The sequence below is a fragment of the Phlebotomus papatasi genome, chromosome 3 (assembly GCF_024763615.1).
Source record: "Phlebotomus papatasi isolate M1 chromosome 3, Ppap_2.1, whole genome shotgun sequence".
NCBI lineage: Eukaryota > Metazoa > Arthropoda > Insecta > Diptera > Psychodidae > Phlebotomus > Phlebotomus papatasi.
The window spans coordinates 27,452,118-27,472,051 of NC_077224.1; the positions used below are offsets into that span (position 1 = coordinate 27,452,118).

The 19,934-nt window shown below is 33.4% G+C and overlaps 2 protein-coding genes across 2 annotated transcripts; both read left to right on the forward strand.

Moving 5' to 3' along the window:
* The first annotated feature begins 238 nt into the window (after window positions 1–238).
* On the forward strand, window positions 239–5,789 carry LOC129807426 (metallo-beta-lactamase domain-containing protein 1). The gene is made up of 2 exons (XM_055856680.1): window positions 239–438; window positions 4,733–5,789. The coding sequence occupies exons 1-2, from the start codon at window positions 264–266 to the stop codon at window positions 5,203–5,205; spliced, it is 648 nt and encodes a 215-aa protein (XP_055712655.1). The 5' UTR covers window positions 239–263; the 3' UTR covers window positions 5,206–5,789.
* On the forward strand, window positions 5,356–13,076 carry LOC129807423 (heparan-alpha-glucosaminide N-acetyltransferase-like). The gene is made up of 4 exons (XM_055856676.1): window positions 5,356–5,516; window positions 5,799–6,212; window positions 11,586–11,965; window positions 12,033–13,076. Exons 2-4 carry the CDS (start codon window positions 5,813–5,815, stop codon window positions 12,972–12,974), a joined length of 1,722 nt encoding a protein of 573 aa, XP_055712651.1. The 5' UTR covers window positions 5,356–5,516; window positions 5,799–5,812; the 3' UTR covers window positions 12,975–13,076.
* Window positions 13,077–19,934: the final 6,858 nt, after the last annotated feature.

Consider the following 19,934-nt stretch of genomic DNA (forward strand, 5'->3'; position numbering starts at 1 on the left):
CCGACTGACCCAATGCTGTTAGGTATGGATTCTCATAGAAAATTCTGCATTATTTCCTTCACTTCCCTCAATTTCAAGACAAAATAATATGAACATCACCTTTCTTAACTCGTAATTCTGCAAGAATTTCCCATTTTTTAAATAATTTTTACAGTTTCAAATATTTTCGACAAATTTCTATAAACGCGCGCTTGGATTTTAGACGAGTTTTATTCGGGACTCTTCGATCCAATTCGGCTTAGTGTCGGCAAAAACAGCTGAAAATGTGTTCAAGTGCTACCGAAATTTTTATCCTCTTTGATGGATTTTCAGAGATAAAAACTCTAGAAAATGAAGAAGTTATGCTTGCAAATTGCACCTGTACATTAATTAAGAGCCGAGGTATCAATATCATTGTGGATAGTCTGACACCATGGGATTCAGAGCGTCTGCTGGCCGGTAAGAAAAATTTTTTTGTTGCTCGAGTACATTTGTAAATTTCACAGATATTGGCAATGAAATACTCTTCATTTCTCCAAAATTCTTATACATTTATGCACATTAGATATCTTCCAGAGAATCTTTATTTTTCATAATATTATAAATATCGCGCTTTAGGGAAATTCCGTCCCTAGGAGCAATGAAGGGATATATCCTCAGAGTAATACTACGGAGAGGACGTTCGAATAAAAAATCTCTGAGCCAGTTTTCATCTAAATAAATTTTCCTTAAACTGAGTAAAATGAGTAACCGGAACTGGTTTCTCGCTCGGGTGATGCAAGCATTTTTATAACGAATTCTATCACTACATGCTTTTTTTAATTGATAGCTCATTATCAAATTTATGTCCAATTGCGTGGGGTCTACCAAATAATCTGGAGAGATAGGGGAAACTGGGGCAAATTTGTCAAAACGAAAATTTCAATATTCATTATTTTCTAAAATAAAAGGGACTGAGGCTTGAAATTTTTATTATAAATAGCCTTCATGAACCTTCTTAAACTTACAAAGTTTCAAGGGATTCGAGGATGGATTATGTAATATAAAAGACAATGAAATTTGACCCCTATTTTTGGAATATTTGGCTTACACAAAATCAATATTCGACAAAGTTGTAGAGGAATGAATTTCCTATAAAAATATGTCTATTTGATATTTTTACGTTTGCGAGAGTAAAACGTCACAAATTATCCGAAGACTGACAAAATTTGCCCCATCAATTTTGAGAATCTCCACAAAATCGACTTTTAGAAAATGATTCAAAAATCACATTTCTTTCGAGATAGAGGAAAACAGTCTTCTGCAATGTTGTAGAGCAGTAAATTTCCTATAAGAATATGCTCATTATAAAACGTTTAAGTTTTTTCAGAGCTCGTGAAAGAATTAAATATGCGTTTTGACAAGTTTTGCCCCAGTCTCTCCTATTCTCTTACTTTTATGGAAGAACATTTTTTATAGCTAAAAAAGCAATAAAAAAAATAAAAAGAAAATACTAAAAAGAATGTTCAAGACGTACTCACTAAAGAAAGTCCTCAGATTCGAGCTTTGCACTGATCACGGAATTTTATTTTTTCATTCCCTAGCATTGTACTTCATTACTAAGCACTATTGACTCCAGTTCTTGGCCAAAAAGTCATACTGGCCTTAGGGACTGTTCACCAAATTTTATTTACACTTTAAAGAACAAATAAAAACACATTCATTGAGGAAACTCGATTACATTTTAATTTTTTAGGTCGTTTCACTTTCTCCTCTAGCACATCCTCTCCGTAGTGGTAGTGTTACTCTGAAGACATATACAGGGCAAAAATGGTATGAGATAACAATTTGAGGTTTTTGGGGATAGCTAGACCGCTTCATAAAAGTTAATGTTGAGATAGTGAACAGAACTTTAACCGTACTACTCTTCATTAGCATTTTTAAAAACATGTTTTTATATACTCAGGCGTTTAATAATTTTGTCGCTCAGAGTAAGAGTGGGGCATTTTAATAGGAACGTCTTATACGACAAACTCTTTTTCCTCTGTGAACGTTTCAAATGTCATTATTTTTAAATAAGAATGTTCACTGTTTTAAATAGTTTTCATTATCAAATCTCATCATATAATGCATATTTTTGCAATCAATTTAAAAAAATGAATTCACTTCAAAAGTATGGAAATTTCTAAAACTGATCATTGAAATTGATTACACGGAGACTTTTTTTCTAAAAGATCATTTCTATTACCCCGCATGTTAAATGGCCAGGCTGGAGAACACCCAAGTGAAATAACAGTAGTTGAGATAGTCTTACTATATAATCTACTTTTCGGTAAAAATTATAAGAGAGGTTCGGGATTATGTAATACGGGCGGAATTTTGCTTCTGACGGGATTATGCACATTTATTATGCATATTTGTCTAGCATTGAGAATTAATTTTTGATATTATATTTAAAACATGAAAACGTGTTTACACTCTAAATTTTTAAAATCATTATTTTATGACACTGGCAGACTTTTCAATTTAGTGAATTAGTAATGATATTCAATGGATTGAAATTGTACTTTTTCCTCTTTCGAACTGAAATTAGGTACAATTACTCTATCTTTCTGTCAAATGGAAAATTAAAATAATATTGATATTGAAATGTAGGGGGAGGTGGGTCTACTTTGAGCTCTGGGGCTGTATTGATATCTGATTTTTTCGCCTACTTCTAAATGAAGATAGTCCTTACAATTATTTCATTTAGACCAACAATTATTTTATCTATTCAAATTATGTTAAAACCCAGTTTCCTTTAGAAATATGCAAAAAAAAATCATACAAAAATGTAGCGCCCCACAGCTTAAAGTAGCCCCACCTCCCCCTATGCAAATATTTTTACGCTGTAAATTTGGAAATTATTTCTCATGGTGGTGGCACAATTTTTTCTAATCAGTGAATGTAGTAATGAAATTACCACCGAAAGTTAACAGAAAAATTGATGTCAAAAGTTTTGGATATAGGAAAATTATGCCAAATTTCAGCATTATTGCAGGCAAGCGCCGAAGTCTTAAGTTTGAAATGTAATATTTTTAATATAAATTAATTTTTTATTACTTCTTCTTAAGGAGTGTTGCTTGGATACATGTAGACAGTTTGTCTTTATTTTTTCTAACATTATTCTTAATTAATTTTAAAATGAATAAAATTGTAGACATACCTTCATTCTCATAGTTACCCTTCCGGAATTCTTTCAATGTCTTTTTCACATCATCTCGTTTGTCGAAGCGACATTGTTGTTTTTTTCTTTCGCAATGTGTAATCTAGAGCAGGGGCCTCTCACAATAATTTTTTCCACACGTTTTGGATAGACACTGAAGACTTGGCAAGTTTTTTCCTAAAGAGAATTGACGCATGAGTTTGATATATTTTGAAATTGTGCATTAAAAGCTATTTAAAAATACATATTTCATAATGGTCGCCGAAATAATACAAAAACTACGAGGAAATTTGTTTAACTCGCGGTGCAATATATGCAAAATTTTTACAAGGAAAAGTGAAAAATAGCTTCACTTTTTGTTAGGCTTGATGGGCCTCTGCTCTAGAGTATGCAAAAACTAAGAATTCAGTGAAATTGGAGGACTAAGAAAAGTGGCCGGAATTGCAAGTTAGCCAAATTTGGTACACTTACCCTATTTATGGTGGTTTTATAAGTTATTGAAAAGACATCCCCTACACTTATATGCAAATTTACTGGGTACAGTGGGAACATAAAGCCATTTCGCGTGATTTTCTTCTGTCCGAAAAATGTGCATAATCCCGGGAACCCCACTGTTCTTTATTAAAAAAAAAATCGTCTATCCTACTGTTGAAGCCTTTGTGTAAGCAATTTACAGTAGAGTTCCTCAAATATGAACATTTGGGGGGTATAGATGACATTTCTCACTCCTAAAATTTAAACAGTATTTTCAAAAATGTAAGGGAATTCATGTAAAATTCACTTTCCTTTAAATTATTAAGACAAATAACTTTAGAGAATTTATCAATACAATTTGTTCTTAAATGGATGGAATTTGTTAAGAAAATATAATACGACAATATTGAGGAAATACCAGACAAAAATAGTTTTAATTCAGACTCCGCGGAAAACTTCCTTTACATAACATGTATAAAATTTTGGCATATACGATCAGTGATTCAGTGGTTTCTGCCGTTTACGTGATGAGATCGGTAGTGAAGTCGGTCGGCAGCCGCAATCAAGCATAGTGAGAGAATAAATTGAATTGAATAACATCAAATTTTACATTTGGAATTTGAGCGTCGTTCATATTTGAGAAGTTCAAATTGAGGAACTCAACTGTACTTCAAAATGCTCCATTTTGACAAAAAAATCTTACAAAGTATAATAGCCTCTACACAGTCTACACACTATAACTAGAGAAATCTATGTCCATAGAAATGAAGCCTAATGCTTGGTGTAGACTAGACAAAACCGTCAAAGAGACATAAATTTCTCTAGTAGAGACCATAAAGGACATAAGATGACGATAGGCATAAGAAAATTATTTTCTTATTACATATCTCAAACTCCAAATCTCTTGATCAGAATAGAATCTCTCTACCTATCTATTTGTTCAAATAATTAATGCAAAATGATTTTGACGGAATATCATCAAAGTCATGAGTTCGAGCATTCCGCGAAATGCTGTTGACTTCAACATTTTCTTTTATAACTCTTAAAAACAAATAGTTCGTCGCGCTAATAAAATGTTTTTTTTTTGTCTTTTAGCTCTACAAAAACATCAAATAGCCCCCAAAGACATTAATTTTGTAGTATCCACGCATGGACATTCAGATCACGTGGGGAACAATAATCTCTTTCTGGATGCAAAGAGGCACATTGTGGGAAATAATATTTCTTTCAAGGAAACGTACTTCCTGCACAATTGGACCAATCCCTATGTCATCAATGAAAATGTGGAGATTATAAGATCTCCTGGACATACACCGGATTGTGTTAGTGTTATTGTCAGGGGGAGTAATTTAGGGGAAAGGGTCGGAATCACTGGTGATTTGTTTGAGAAGGAAGGTGATATCCTCAATGATTCTCTGTGGAAGGATGCCGGAAGCTACAATGAAGATGTCCAGAAGGAGAATCGCCTGAAAATTGCCTCAATGGTGGATGTCATTATTCCTGGACATGGTCCGGCATTTAAAGTCACCGAAGAGATGAGAAAAATATTGCAAGAACAAAGAAATTAACTCATTGCAGTGCTGTGTTTATTAAAATAAAGTGAGTTAAGAAAAAATATTCATTTAAGAAGTGGAAAAAATTAAAAAAAAAGTGATAAACCAAAAAATAAACAAAAGTGTGAACGCTATATTGTAAACGCCTCACTGACTTAAAGCCGCGCAGAAGAAATCTCTGTGGGCAGTTGGAAATGTCAAATCTCCAGCAGCAGAAAGCAGGGGATACATCTCTGTGGAGGAATGAAAGTGATATTCAGTCAAAACAATTTGCTTGAAGTGAACTGGACGATCCCTGTGCAGAATTGAAATATCCGCTAAATCAGGTAATAAATCCCTAAATACCTTTCCAAATAAGCTTTTATAAGGCCTCTATCAGTCTTTCTGATGAAGTGCCCCCCAAAAGAGAGGAAACCGCACTGTGCTTGCATTAAAAACCTTAATTGGGATTGATAACATGTTGTCTATAGAGAGGCACAATTGGGCAGAACAAAGTGAGAAATTTGTGGGTGATTTATCGCTCTGGGGATTTTTTTTATGTGGAAACAATGTCAAGGAAATTCAATCGTGACCCCAATTTTGCCACATCAAGTCTCTTGGTCTTACAGTCTGACACTCCACTATGGCCAGTTGGGTGGAACAGACAGTGAATACATTTAGGAATCTCGATCTCAGACGTTTGGGAGTCGATGAGGCCTACATCAACGTCTCATCGACACTCTCAGATCCCATTTGGATGTACTCCCTCTCGGAGGAGTGCTACAAGTGTCCGTATGGTCGTGTCCAGAAGATCTCTCCGCGTCATGACAATGTCATCAAAGTATCCACAAAGTTCAACGTCAATTGGAAGTTCTTTGACCAGGATGTAGGGCCATACACTCTCGAGGCATCCCGAGAGGCCCAAGCGGTCTGTGAGATACGACAACCGGATTTGGGAGAATTTGGAGTCTATGATGTGCATATTCTTGGCACAGGGAATTGTGCTATCAACACTGCTCTTCAGCCCGTCAATATTTATTTGCGTAAGTGTGAATTCTATATAAACAAATTATATTCTTCACCATTTTTCTCGATTCTCTGTGAAATTCAAGAAGAGTATTCAAAATTATTCCATGGGGAATGTCTTCTAATCTTGAAATTTATCAAGAAACTCAGGGTTCTCCAAAAGGCAAAACGTATATCCGACATAAATCATAATTCTGAAACTATTAAGCGGTCTTCAGACTAGAGGTTTAGCAAAATCTCTAAGGTCTCAAAATCCAAATTAGCGATCAATTTGGTTGGTTTATCAAAATCCAATGAATCTTTTGCTCTTTTAAGCCTTAAGTAAAAATCTTTCAAAAAGTCTTGACTGATTAGAAATTAGAAAAGTTAAGCCATATGACTAAATCTCAAGGTTGAAGCCCATACAGTAGACTTTCTCTCAATCGGGCATATGGCGCAAAATGTTATCCAAATTATCGAGAGATTTGGGCATCAAAATAATTGTATATTCCACAAAAAGCACTCAAATATAAAGAATCACGATAAAACAAGAGGAACTACAGCGAATTTGAACAAATTTGCTTTAAAATCAAACGTGAAAATTGTCAACAAAATTTTGTGCCCGATTGAAAAAGAGCCGATTGAGCGAGAGCCTACTGTATAATACGGGTTATGCGGGCTTAAGTCCGAAGACTTAGCCATATGGTTTAACTCCTCTAAATTCTTATCAATCAAGATATTTTTGAAAACAAATAACTTAGAATTGGATTATTAAGAACAAGTGACCTATTAGATTCTGATAAAACAATAAAATTGGTTGATATTTCAGATTTTAAGAGCTTCGGGAACTGAATTAAACGTCTGATCTGAAGACCCCTTTATACACGGTAGTCGGATCATATAACTTAAACTTAAATCCTCTCCTTTCTTATTATGTAAGATTTTTAGGAAAATGTTGAATTAGGATTGCATATTCAGAGCAAATGATATTTTAGGTTTTGAAAAAAAAAATCTAAAATTTATTATTAATCAGGATTTCACGACTTTCATAAACTGATCTAAACCTCTAGTTTGAAACGGTTGAAACCCGTGTTATACGTGCTTCAGAAAACAAGGCTTAGCTATGGCTTGGCTGGTATAATTTTTTAACAGTCAAGATTTTTTGGAAAAATTTAACTTAGAATTGAATTAATTAAGGATAAATAATCTATTAGATTCTTAAAAATGAAAAAAAGTTTGCTAATTAGGAATTTTGACCACTGAGCCCTTTGAGGCCTTGAGGAACTGGGCTAAATCTCCAGACTAAAAACCACTTTAGGTTGTTTTTTAGGAACCTTAAGGAATCTGGTTTAATCAAGTTCCTGGACGCCCTAAATTTCTAAATAAAAAGCAATTTATTTTTCAATCTAACTGATCAGTTTTACCCTTGCTATTTAATCCTTGTTCAATTTTTTTTCAAAACTCTTCATTGATTTAAAATTTGAGAAGTAAGCCATATGGCTAAATCGTCAAAATCCCAATAGTCGAAATTCCGAACGACAAAATCCCGAATGAATGGGTCGTAAACTGGAAAGCCAAAAAATCGAATGGGTTCAATTCCTGAGAGGGATGAACTTATCGGAGGCAGCCAACATCCCGAACGCCAAAATCCCGAAAAGGTCATAATCCCAAAAGCCAAAATCCTATAGCCAAAACCCCAAATGTTCAAAATCCTGAAAGGAATGAAATTATATATGAAGGATAATGTGTGGAATAATTTCTCAAAATACAGAAAATTTCCCTTTGTCTCTAACAAACGCGGGTGCAATCGCGGGAGTAACTATGACACTTTTAAGAATACGAGATTTTGGCCTATTCGGGGTTTTTGGCTTTCGGGATTTTGGCTTTCGGGATTTTGGTATTCGGGATTTTGACCGGGACCCTAAAAATTCATTCAAGACAAGATTAGATCCGTGAAATGAAAATTCCATGAATTAATATAAATTATGCGTTCGGAATTTTAGATTTCGGAATTTTAGTTTTAGGAATTTTGGCTTCTTGGGAGTTTGGCTTGGGATTTCGTTCGGCCCATTCAGGTTTTTGACATTCGGGATTTTGGCGTTTGAAATTTTAGCTTTTGAAATATTGACCTTTTTGGAAATTTTCATCCGGACCCAGCTACTTACACCTTAGGTATAAAAATTTTATAACCTATAGTCTTGCTCTTGCTAGAATCACCAATATATGCCTAGAATTAAAAAAAAAACTCAAATTCTGAAGATTCAGAATTTTTGGGACTCTACAAAATAAATATTGTACTGAAATAAAAGCTGATGCATATTATGCGAGAAGATATTTTTATTAGATTAAAATCTAATAAAATTTATTTATAATATTTAATATAAAAATTAAGTCAATTTCAAAATAATCAAGTTGAAACAAAAATTTCATACATATTTAAGTTATCTCTTTATTTTTCAATTTAAAGATTTTCAATAAAAAAAAATGTGAAGGGAGATTTTTTGAGGACATTCACCCTGTTTAGTCTGACTTTATTTCAATTATCAATAATACATATCATTTAGTACTTATTATATTTTTTTAGATTTTTTTTGTACTCTCATATCAGTAGTCACGATTAAAATAACGTTTATGAGCTTAATTCAAATACCTTTCTATAACTCCGATAATTACAAAGAAAGCTAAAAGTCTCACAATCGCGTCGTAAAGCTTCTGATAAGAAAATTACCTGAATTGGCATTGAAAGAATTTGTGATAATTATAAATGTTTTAATAATTTAATTTATTTAATTTAATTTAATTTAATAATTTAATAATTATCTACTAAATTTTTAAATTCACTGGTTTCACATTGAAACAGATTAATTTTGTAAGGTTAATTCTGAATTTTGAAAATAAAATTGTGATTGAAAAAAGGACGATTTGGAAAATTTTATTATGCGAAAATTCAAGGAAGTGTGTAATCTTAAGAAATTGGTATTCCTATAGTATCTATACTACTTTTGTTTTTCTGAATTCTCCCCTTTTCCAAAGTCTTTTTAGCACTTAAATTGAAACTGACTCTAACTCGAAATATTAATACAAGATTCTTTTATAAAATAAAAGACAGTCACTTAAATACTAATTATTTATTGAATCTTATATCTTAATAAAATATTTTATACTGACTATGTTATAAAATAAAAGCAAAGATATAATTAGAAATAGTTGATGGGGCGATGTCTGTGGTCAGCACAGAGCTCCAATTTTTTTTTAGAAATTCTAATTTTTCCATGTTCGTCATTGTTGTGCATAATTTAAGTTTTAACACTGTAATTTTGTTGATCGAATTCAAAGAGAGAGCAATACAATCAGTTTTTTTCAAATTTGTCACCGATCTGGAGCTTAAACGATAAAAGATATCAATTTTCCTGTCTTAAGTACCATTTTAAGTCAAATTCTTAAAAAAAAAATTATTAACGATTATAAATTTTTGAGATAATTTTCTTGTAATTTATGAACCAGTTTAAATTGATAGTTAACTGTCATTAACACAAAAAATTTGCGAATTTTTTTTTTTACGGAGAGCTCTATTCCTTTTAACTGCTCCAACTCCAAAGAGAGAGCAGTAATAATAGATTAATCCCTCGATTTCTTCACCTGCCAAAAATTTCCACCTTCCATCACCCAGAAACAACTTTTCTCAACAAATCTTCACATTTCTGGCGATTTCTGTGAAATTATGTCGCGATGTTTGTCCGTTTTTCAAGGACAAAGATTAAAAAGGCTCCAGGGAGCGCATTTCTCAATCGAATCGTAGTTTGGGTTCGTTGGAAAGGTCTTGGAATTCCAGAGAAGCTTGAATTGATTCCAATCGGTTATAAACTGGTAATGAATCAGTTCATAACCGATAACTAGTTTTTATTCAAAATTAAATATATTACTCCTAATTTTGCGCAATGTTTTGAGTGATTTATAAATCGGTACAAATCGGTTGTGGACCGGTAAACGGTAAATGGGTAAATGGGATTACTCGAAAACGCGTCGTGCGATTTTTTTTCATTTTTGAATATGTTTTAGAGATTATCCAGGCGGATATTTCGTCCATATTCGAAAATACCGTTGAATCATTTCTAATAACGGTTTTTCAAGGTTAAAGGTTAAAAAGACACTAGAAAGCGTATTTATCAGGCGAATGGGGTCATGTTTGGGCTCGTTGGAAATGTCTTGCAATTTCCTATGAAACCAAATCGGTTCATATCGGTTCAAATCGGTTCTGAACCGATAATGAACCGGTTCATAGACGATACCTAATTATTATCTGAAAATCAATTCTATTACTTTTAAAACTATTTTGGGGGATCTTTTGAGAGATTTATTTATCGGTTCAAATCGGTTGGGAACCGGTAAGCGGTAAATGGTGTGAAAGTACTGTTGCATCTAAGTCACGAGTTCGAGCATTTCGTAAAGCTTGAGACGCTTTGCCACCCCTTTAATTAGATATTTTACATCTAAAAACGAATCCGTAGATACAGGGATACTTAGGGTAAAGTGGTATAAGTTGGACAGTGGTACAAGTTGGACAATGGTACAATTTGGACAGGGCTTTTTGTCTTGATAAATTTAGTACTTCATTTTTATTTGTATATTTTTAATGCTTTAATTTTATAATTTGGTTTCTTGTGCTTTAAAACAAATTTTGTACTATTTTTATCAAGAAAAAAGCCATGTCCAACTTGTACGGCCGAATTGTCCAACTTGTAAAACTAATTCCAAATTATACACTTTACCCTATTTATCCACTGAAGAACTTGAAGAACTTATTGCTCTCTCTCTCTCTCTCTCTCTCTCTCTCTTGGAATTCGAGCAAAAAAGGTAAAACAATTAGCTCTAAATATTATTGTAAACTTTTCGATTATCACCAAGATCTATTACAAAACCTGAAGCAATTCCTTCGTGAAAAGCATTTTTTGTATAATAAAGTATCAATAACTTGAATTTGAAGCATATTTTGCAGAACACTTTACAAACATGCTTCCATGATGGAATAAACTGTTTGAAAGACACTGGCCTGATATTCTTTTGAACTTATATTTTTTTATTTATGAATATAAAACTATTGAAATCAAAATAATAGAAAAAAATCACAAAATGATGCCCTTGATTCAGAAGACACTTCTTTAAGCATTTTTGTTTAAGAAATTTGCAACTCTTTTTTTATTGTTATTATTATTATTATTATTACTTTATTTAATTACAAGAATAAGGTCATCCCTTTTACAATTGTGATAAAAACAAAAATTCAGAAAAAAAGAGGTACATAAAAATAGAAAATGAAAATTAAGAAAGTTCAAGACACAAATTAATTGCTTTAAATTTAAATTCTTGCTAAATCGATGCTACAATATGGAATATTTTTCCTATTGGAACAGCCTTTGTCGTCTTCATCATCATAATTATTGCTCTGATTGCTCTTGTTCGTGGGATAAATCTTGCCACAAAATTCTATCGGAGATCAGAAGAAACTCCCGCCGATGAGGAGCAAAATAATGAAAGGCCAGAAGCTCCTGTGAGGAAGCGATTGCGAAGTTTAGATACATTCCGTGGTCTCTGCATTGTGCTGATGGTGTTCGTGAATAGTGGAGCTGGAGGATATACTTGGCTAGAACATGCCACATGGAATGGTATTCACTTTGCAGATTTCATCTTTCCATGGTTCCTCTGGATCATGGGAGTGTGCATTCCGATGTCAGTGAAATCTCAATTGGCAAGGAATGCCACCAAAAAGGACATGTTGCTGAATGTGGTGAGGGTGAGTAACTTTCTCTTTTGTCTTTTTTTTTGGGGTGGATTGTCTTCTATCCGGAAACATTTTACAGCGCTCCCTGACACTCTTTGCCATTGGGGTGTGTTTGAATACCCTCAATGGGGCTCAGTTGGAAAATATACGAATCTTTGGTGTGCTTCAGAGATTTGGTGTGGCATTTTTAGTTGTAGCAGGTCTCCATATTATTTTCCGGAAAGTCGGAAGTCTTCCACCGCAAAATGCTCTTGCCAGGGCTTTCTATGATGTTTATATTCTTCTGCCAGAATGGAGTATTATGATATCTTTGGTGATTGCACATCTAGCTTTGGCCTTTGGCCTATCCGTTCCGGGCTGTGGACGGGGTTATTTGGGTCCTGGTGGGATGCACGAGATGACACACTATAATCATTGCATTGGAGGAGCTACTGGATACATTGACAGATTGATTCTCAGCAACAATCACATCTATCAGCATCCGACGGCAAAGAAAGTCTACGGATCCGGAGCTTTTGATCCAGAAGGAGTCTTTGGATGCCTCCTAACAATTTTCCAGGTATTTCTGGGTGTTCAATGTGGAATGATTCTACTGGTGCACTCAGATTGGAGGGCAAGAATTAAGCGTTGGACAATTTGGGGTGGAGTAATTGGGATTATTGGGGGAGCTCTGTGTGAGTTCCGGAAGGAGGATGGCTTGATTCCGGTTAATAAGAATATGTGGTCATTGTCATTTGTGTTGGTGACATCGGGAATTGCATTTATTCTACTGGCCACAATGTATTTTGTTGTGGATGTTCGGAAGGGCATTTGGAGGGGAGCTCCTTTGGTCTATGCTGGCATGAATGCAATTATTATCTACGTGGGGCACCAGGTATTCCATAAGATGTTACCTTGGCACTGGAGTATTGGCCTCATGAACACACACTTTATGCGCCTATTAGAAAGTGGCTGGAATACAGTGCTTTGGGTGGGAATTTCATACTATCTCTACAAGCGAAAACTCTTCTACAGCATTTGAAGTGCCAAGGGGAGTGAACCATCTGCAGACTGTGGAAAATGCAAAGCGATAATGTAAATATTTTCCGAAATTTTTCCAATAAATTTTGTATAAATTCTTTAAGGAAGTTTTTTTTTTCTTCGAGTTCTTTGCTGTGCATTTAATTCAATTACGCCCATATCATGCAAAATTAGCCACTCTTTGTACTTTTATCGAAAATGGGAATTTCGAAACTTCGACTTCGAAATTTCGAAACAAAAATTACGCGCTCCCAACGACGGTCTCTCACGAAGCAATGATTTTGATTTTTTAAATCTCAGGGATCAGTAACTCAAATTGATCGGAGCGTTGGCTTTGTGACACTGAGATACTCCGTTCGATCTTCGATCGATCCGTATTCTATGCAAAGACCAATAAGAAGATTAGAGAAGCATTGAATTTAGACGGGTAAACGAAAATCGTTCCTGCATTGCCTTGAATTTTTTTGAATTTTACCATTTAAACAATTTTGTATAAATTTGAGTTTTTTGGAAAGATACTGAAATTCCGAATCGGTCTTCATCGGTAACGAACAGGTTAAGTACCGATTTTTGAATAATTTTACATCCCCTATAGGGTAAGGGCTCATAATTTTGCCCAGTCTGCTTATAAGCATCTATGTTCCGAGTTTGAAGTGCGATATTTTCGATACTAATTGATTTTTTTTTGTTACTCTCTCTTCAGAAGGGTTGTTTAGAAACTTGGCAAGGGTTTATTGTCGTTGTTTTTAATAAAATTAATTTTAATACGTTTAGAAATGAATTGATATGTAGAGATGAATTTGACTCTTATTTTGGACAACTTGGTTATTAATTTGGACAACTTGGCTGTAAATATGGACAGCTAATCCGCCTCAATAGGATGCCCATTGTTCTTCATTTCATGAACCAATCTTACCAAGTCCTCTTCCTGTTCATGTAAGGGAAACGTAGAATGTCACAAGAAGCCCGGAAACTTTCTATATCATTCATTAAAGTGAGTTGACTTCGGTACTCCAAGTACGTGCGGATTCGCTCATTCCCTGGCCTTTCCGGAAGCCTTTCAAGGCATTTCTCGCTACATCTTTTTCGTAGAGATGATGCTCCTTTGTTTCTCCAGGCATTTCTCCAACCTAGTCATCACAAAAGCTAAAACTTCAAGAAATTTCGTGAGAAAAACACCTGTCCAAAATAAGAACCATCACCTCACTGGTAAATATCTTAAAAAATTTCCCATTTTTCACACGAAAAATCTAATTCACAAGGCAAGTCTCACTTCAGATCAAATGTACAAATCACTACTAACGTCGGGGCAATCATCTTCCAGATGAACCCCTAATAAAAAAAAACTACTAACGTGAATCAATACAATATTCAATGAATATTCAATAATGTCAATCGAAAAAAGCGAAGAAACATTGTTAGTACTTCACCACAGCTAAATAAGACTGAAGTAAACACGAAGTTCTGTCATATTTCTCCTAAGCAATTTCTCACAGTGAATTTCCAATATAGGAATTTTAACTCAAATCATATTCAGAATTTAACGTATTTAGTGTCAAAATCTTCCAAAAAGAACAAATATTTAGATAAAATTCATTACTCATCAAATATTGAAATAAAAATCCATAATTTTAATCAATTTATTTTTAGTGTCCAATTTTATCCTCAAAGTGTCCAAAATAAGAAACTGGACAAAATTATGAGCCTTTCCCCTATGTAAAATTCCCTAAAAACAATGTTTTTTTTAAATTTTTTTTTCTCAAAATTGGCCCAAGCTTTTTCAATAATTTTCGGATATGTTTTAGAGGTAGTCCAGGCGAACATTTAGTTCATTCAAACATACCTATGACCGAAATATTCGCCATTTTGAATTATTGAAGGTCGCAGGTCAATCACTTTGGAGGGCCCATTTTACAACCGATTTGGTTTTTGGATTTCTTGGAAAGGTATTGTAATTTCGAACCCGGCTGCATCGGTCTTCATCGGAAATGAATCGGTTAAGTATCGATTTTGTGATTTATGAATTAATTTAATATCAGTAGACCAGTAAGCATGAAAAGATCATGCGAAAATCTAATTCACGGTGAGCTCTATCTCGTGAGTTCGAGCATTCTGCAAAACTAATACTGTTTTTGTCACATTTCTTTTTAATTATCAAAAAATAATCTTCTGCGTCTCAAACTTGCAGGCCTCTCTCCTACATATTCTTTTTTGCCAAAAAATCCTGGCCCCAGCTAGATACAGGATGTCAAACATGGCATCTCATGCTTCATTTCTGACTTGAGAATTTTGACGAAAATTTTAAAATGCTCTTTTTCGGAAACGTGTTGAAATTCCTTCTTACTTTTTTTTTATTTGAAAGATAATTTCGTTCGCTTTACAGCTTCTAGGGCAATTTTCTACAAAAACTTCACTTTTGACAGAGTTTTGACGTTTCGACCTATTTTGATGAAAATTGCTCCCACACTTTGGGAGAAATTTTCATCAAAATTGCGTTTTAAGAAAATTGCATTGAAGGTAGGTGGAAACGTCAAAACTCTGTCAAAAGTGAAGTTTTTGAAGAAAATCATTGAGGCGATATACACATTTTGGAGTGTATGTCCATTTTTTCATGACAGAAGTTTGAATTTTTGAATATTTGAATTATTTTATGCAAAATCAAAACCTTTTTTCTAGACAGCCATTAAAAAAATGGCTTTTTTACGGTTGAACAGTAATATTGAGTACTAAGGTTAAGTGGGGTAGCTTTGAAATTGGGATTTTTCTCCAATGATTGTAGGAGTCGGTTCTTCTACAATAGTCCTAATGGTTAATTATTTGAAAGTTGTATGCCATTTCCCTTCATGACAGCACGAGAGAAAGGGAATGCGAGAGGGAAATAGAGGCAGTCTTGGGTTGACCGTGCGTGAAGTGAGGAGCATGAAGCTTCGAGTTCTGGGTTCCTGAAAGCGAATAATTTGTTATTCCAGGGCCCGGGACAACATGTTTCGGTGAAACTTCGTCATATCATAATGTAATTTGGCTTCTCAATATATTAGTGCAGCTAAATTAGGGTAGAGTCAGCCCTTTTCGCCATGTAAGCACTTTTTCGCCACCTAATATAAAACAACCAATTTAAAGCATTTAAGAATAAGTAGCATTTCAACACTCATAATATGTTCTGTTCTAATATCCCGATACGTTATTACGTCTCTTAATTAATTGAAATTCGTTTTAAAACAGGTGGCGAAAAGTACTGAAACAGGCATAATTGGGGAAAATGCATATTATTCAATGAGATTCTCTAAAATTCTCGAGACGTATCCTAGATATATAGATAGATATTGCTTCAAAGTATCTTTATACAAAAATTCATTTTAGTCTGACAAGAATATCATACCTTACGAGGCCCCTAAAGCTTAATGGTGGCGAAAAGTACTGACTCTACCCTATATCATGATAAGGCTCAATTTTATTTGGAAATATGTGAAAATCCCAATTTTAAAGCTGCCCCTCATTCAACGGTGCCCCACTGCCCCCTACATTCCCTGAACAGGAGAGCTTACACTTTTGCGTTTGACTTTGTTCTTAAAAATAATAAAAATTTTATAACATTTTTAAAATTAAAATAAAACTAGTTAAACTTAAAATTGGAAGTTCACCAAAATACTTAATAATAAAGAATACTTATGAAAAGTTAAGAAATCAAAATTTTTTGAACTCGCGCTTTTGAATTTTTTTGGGAGTGTTGAAGCGGGTTAAATGCGTTGACTCTATTGGAGTCGTACTATAGGGGATATCAGGGCAGATTATTCGGCAAATGACAATTTTCCCACCTTATAATTTAAAAAAAAAACTTGTTTAAATTAGTCTGATAAATATTTCAATGGATAGGAAGGTATTACTTTGTATAAATTATAATTTGCTCAATATCCTTTTCTAAAAAAACCTAGGGGAATGTTGGCATGGTTCGCACAGGGTAAACCGTAAAAACAACGTAAATTTTCTCTTTGTTTACAAAGAACTAGTTTGTCATTTCTTAACCATAAGATAGATAATAATTAAACTCATTAGACGAGATAAGAAATGGTAAGTCAGCTCTTTTCAAACAAAAAGAAAATTCACGTCGTTTGAAGGTTCATTCTGTGCGAACCATGCCTACATTCCCATATAACACAGTACTGTCTAATTCAATTGCTAGCTAATCTGCCCTGATATCCCCTTACAGTACGACTCCAATAGAGTCAACGCATTTGTTTTTCATATATCTCCAATATTCTAAATTATTAATTGTTGTGGTTGCTGTTTCACTCGTTAAAACTCAGTTTCTTATTTAACAAAAGTAGTTTTAAGGTTTGATATTAAACCTAGAACTTGACATATTTTTTACGGTATTTAAAATTTCTAGGGGTTGACGCTATCGGAGTTGTATTGAGATATAACCAACAATTTTCTAGCTTGTCCGTTTCATTGTTCTCAGAAAAGATCTCGAAAACAGCTAATTTTTGGCCCCCTTATGCAGGAAACCTCCTTAAAAAAAGTAAGAGTATTAAAAAAAATTATCTAGGAGATTTACACATACAAAGATTTCGATAAAGATACAATAAGATGGTAAAATTTATAGAAGAACTTCTATTTATAGAATAGAATGCAATATTGTATACAAACAGGTGCCCAAAATGCAGTAAGTTCAGTCTCACACAAACCCCTCTGCCTTGTTAATCGGATACCGCAAACAGATGGAAGTGCAAATTCTAAATATTTATTTCTAATATTTTGATTCCCTGAAGTTCAAGTTAAATTGTTCGCAGGAAAAATTAATTGCAATTACAGAACATTTTTATGTGATTACCGCTGTAATATCATTCGTCAGTTAAATCAGCATTTATCGTAACTCAATTTTTGCGATTTTAAAGTATATTTATATTTACAATGTGTAGGTATAGCTTATCAGTTGACTAAAAAGTATCGCATTCGGGGCTCATTTTTGAGAAAAATAAAGCTATACTGAAAATTTTGTCTCATGAAAAGTAAATCAATAAGAAGTTACGACAAAAGCTGACTTAAGTAACGACATATTTGGCTCGCTGCCGGAAAACCATTGAGTTCTAATTTTATTGTCTTGGTAAATACGAACAGAATAATTTATTAGCAAAATTGCAAGTGGGGTATAGTGATACAAGTTGGACGGACAGTTGGTACAAGTTGGATAAGTTCGTTGGGTCAATTTTTGAGTGTTTGATGGTCAATTTCTATGAAATTGTCACTGATTCGTATTATTTATGGAATAATTCACCTATTAATGTTAAATCATACGCTAAATATTATATCAAGTAATAGCAAATATAAATAAATTGAGTAAATAATTCTACCAGTCGAGCGAGGGCACTTTACTTTGAATACAGTACTAAAATGTTAATTGTATATATTTTTTATGCTATAGTTTTATTATTTGGTTGCTTGTGCTGCAAATAAAGTGAAAATACTTTGTTATGAAAAATTTTTTACCTACAAAATTCTTTCCACAAATAAAAATTTAGTAAAGTGGGGCAGCTTTGAAATTGGGATTTTTCTCCTATTTTTTGAGCCATATTTATTGAGCCACATCATAATGTAATTTAGCTTCTTAATCTTTTTGTGGGGATCTCACTCAGTGGCGCAATAGGCAAGACCATTGGGTCTTGGGCGGTGAGATCTCTGGCTCGACCCTCATAGCAGTTGTGACTTCGAGTCCCGCCCACTGCACATAGCAACAACAGAATGTCAGAAAAAGATATTTTCACTGTGATAAAACGTAATAAAATATGCAGTGCCTCTGGCCAAAAAAAAACTTCAGGAGCACGAAAGAAGCATTCACTACGGGAAAAGCGTTCCTGAGCGATCTACGATCAGCAGATTCTTCCAATACGAGCATATTGATTACATTGTAATACAAATTAAAGTGTCCCGACATGATTAATAATAATAATAATCTTTTTGTGGAGCTAAATTATAATCATGATAAGGCTCAATTTTATTTAGAAATAGATGAAAAATCCAAATTCCAAAACTGCCTCACATTCAAAGTTGCCCCACTTCCCCCTACTGTATTTATCAAGTAAAAATTTCCTGTCTAACTTGTACCCGCGAAATTGTCCAACTTGTATCACTTTACCCTATCAGCATCTTTTTCGACAATAGCAAATTTACCGTGCCAATCAATGCTATAGTTAATTAATTTTAAAAATTGAATTATTAAGACATAATGGAACTGTTATTTCTTTCGTTTGAAGAAAATTCAATATTTTCAGCAATCTTTTCAATCAAAATTTTATAGGTGTTTTGATTAGAAAGAAGTATTTTTTCCCATTGAATCAATACTGTGATTAAATCAATTTTGAAAATTAATTTGCAGAAAAAGAATCATATTTGCAGTAAAAAAAATATTATAGTATTACAGATTAACACTTAAAAGTCTGAGAAGTTGTTTTTTTTAAAGTATTTCATATTTTATTGAAAGATATTTTTTTTTGAAATACAAAAATAAAGCTAAATAAATTTCTTCACATATAGTCAAATTAGTTATATATTCAAAAGATTTTCCGCTATACTAAATTGAAAAAAAAACTATACTCTAATTGTTAAACATTTGCACATAATTTATTCTATGCAAAATAAATTTATAAAGTAAGCATGAAATATTTTAGTTTAGAGCTCATAATTTTACAAATCTCATTTTTGATAAGATATTGTTTAATGTAATTAGTAAATCATTTTAACCTAAAAACAAATTTTAGGTTACGCCCATTTTAGCATAACTAGTTTTTCGAAATTCACAGAAAAATTTGTTAAATATTAAATGATAAAGAAACTTTATACTTAGATTTATGCACAAGGTTTATAAGGGAGATGTTACTCTCATAAATTTAACAGAGTGTAGATTGTAGAATTTATCGGTTCTTAAGAATCTGATCTTAAGAAAAATAGGCCACGCCCCCTGTAA

What these genes read in the sequence shown, in the direction of transcription:
- LOC129807426 (XM_055856680.1), top strand. Translation starts at nt 264, where the DNA reads ATGTGTTCAAGTGCTACCGAAATTTTTATCCTCTTTGATGGATTTTCA. An exon ending in TTCAGAGCGTCTGCTGGCCG is followed by an intron (nt 439 to 4,732) that starts GTAAGAAAAATT and finishes TTTGTCTTTTAG; the next exon opens with CTCTACAAAAACATCAAATA.
- LOC129807423 (XM_055856676.1), top strand. Translation starts at nt 5,813, where the DNA reads ATGGCCAGTTGGGTGGAACAGACAGTGAATACATTTAGGAATCTCGAT. An exon ending in GCCCGTCAATATTTATTTGC is followed by an intron (nt 6,213 to 11,585) that starts GTAAGTGTGAAT and finishes CTATTGGAACAG; the next exon opens with CCTTTGTCGTCTTCATCATC. An exon ending in TGTTGCTGAATGTGGTGAGG is followed by an intron (nt 11,966 to 12,032) that starts GTGAGTAACTTT and finishes AACATTTTACAG; the next exon opens with CGCTCCCTGACACTCTTTGC.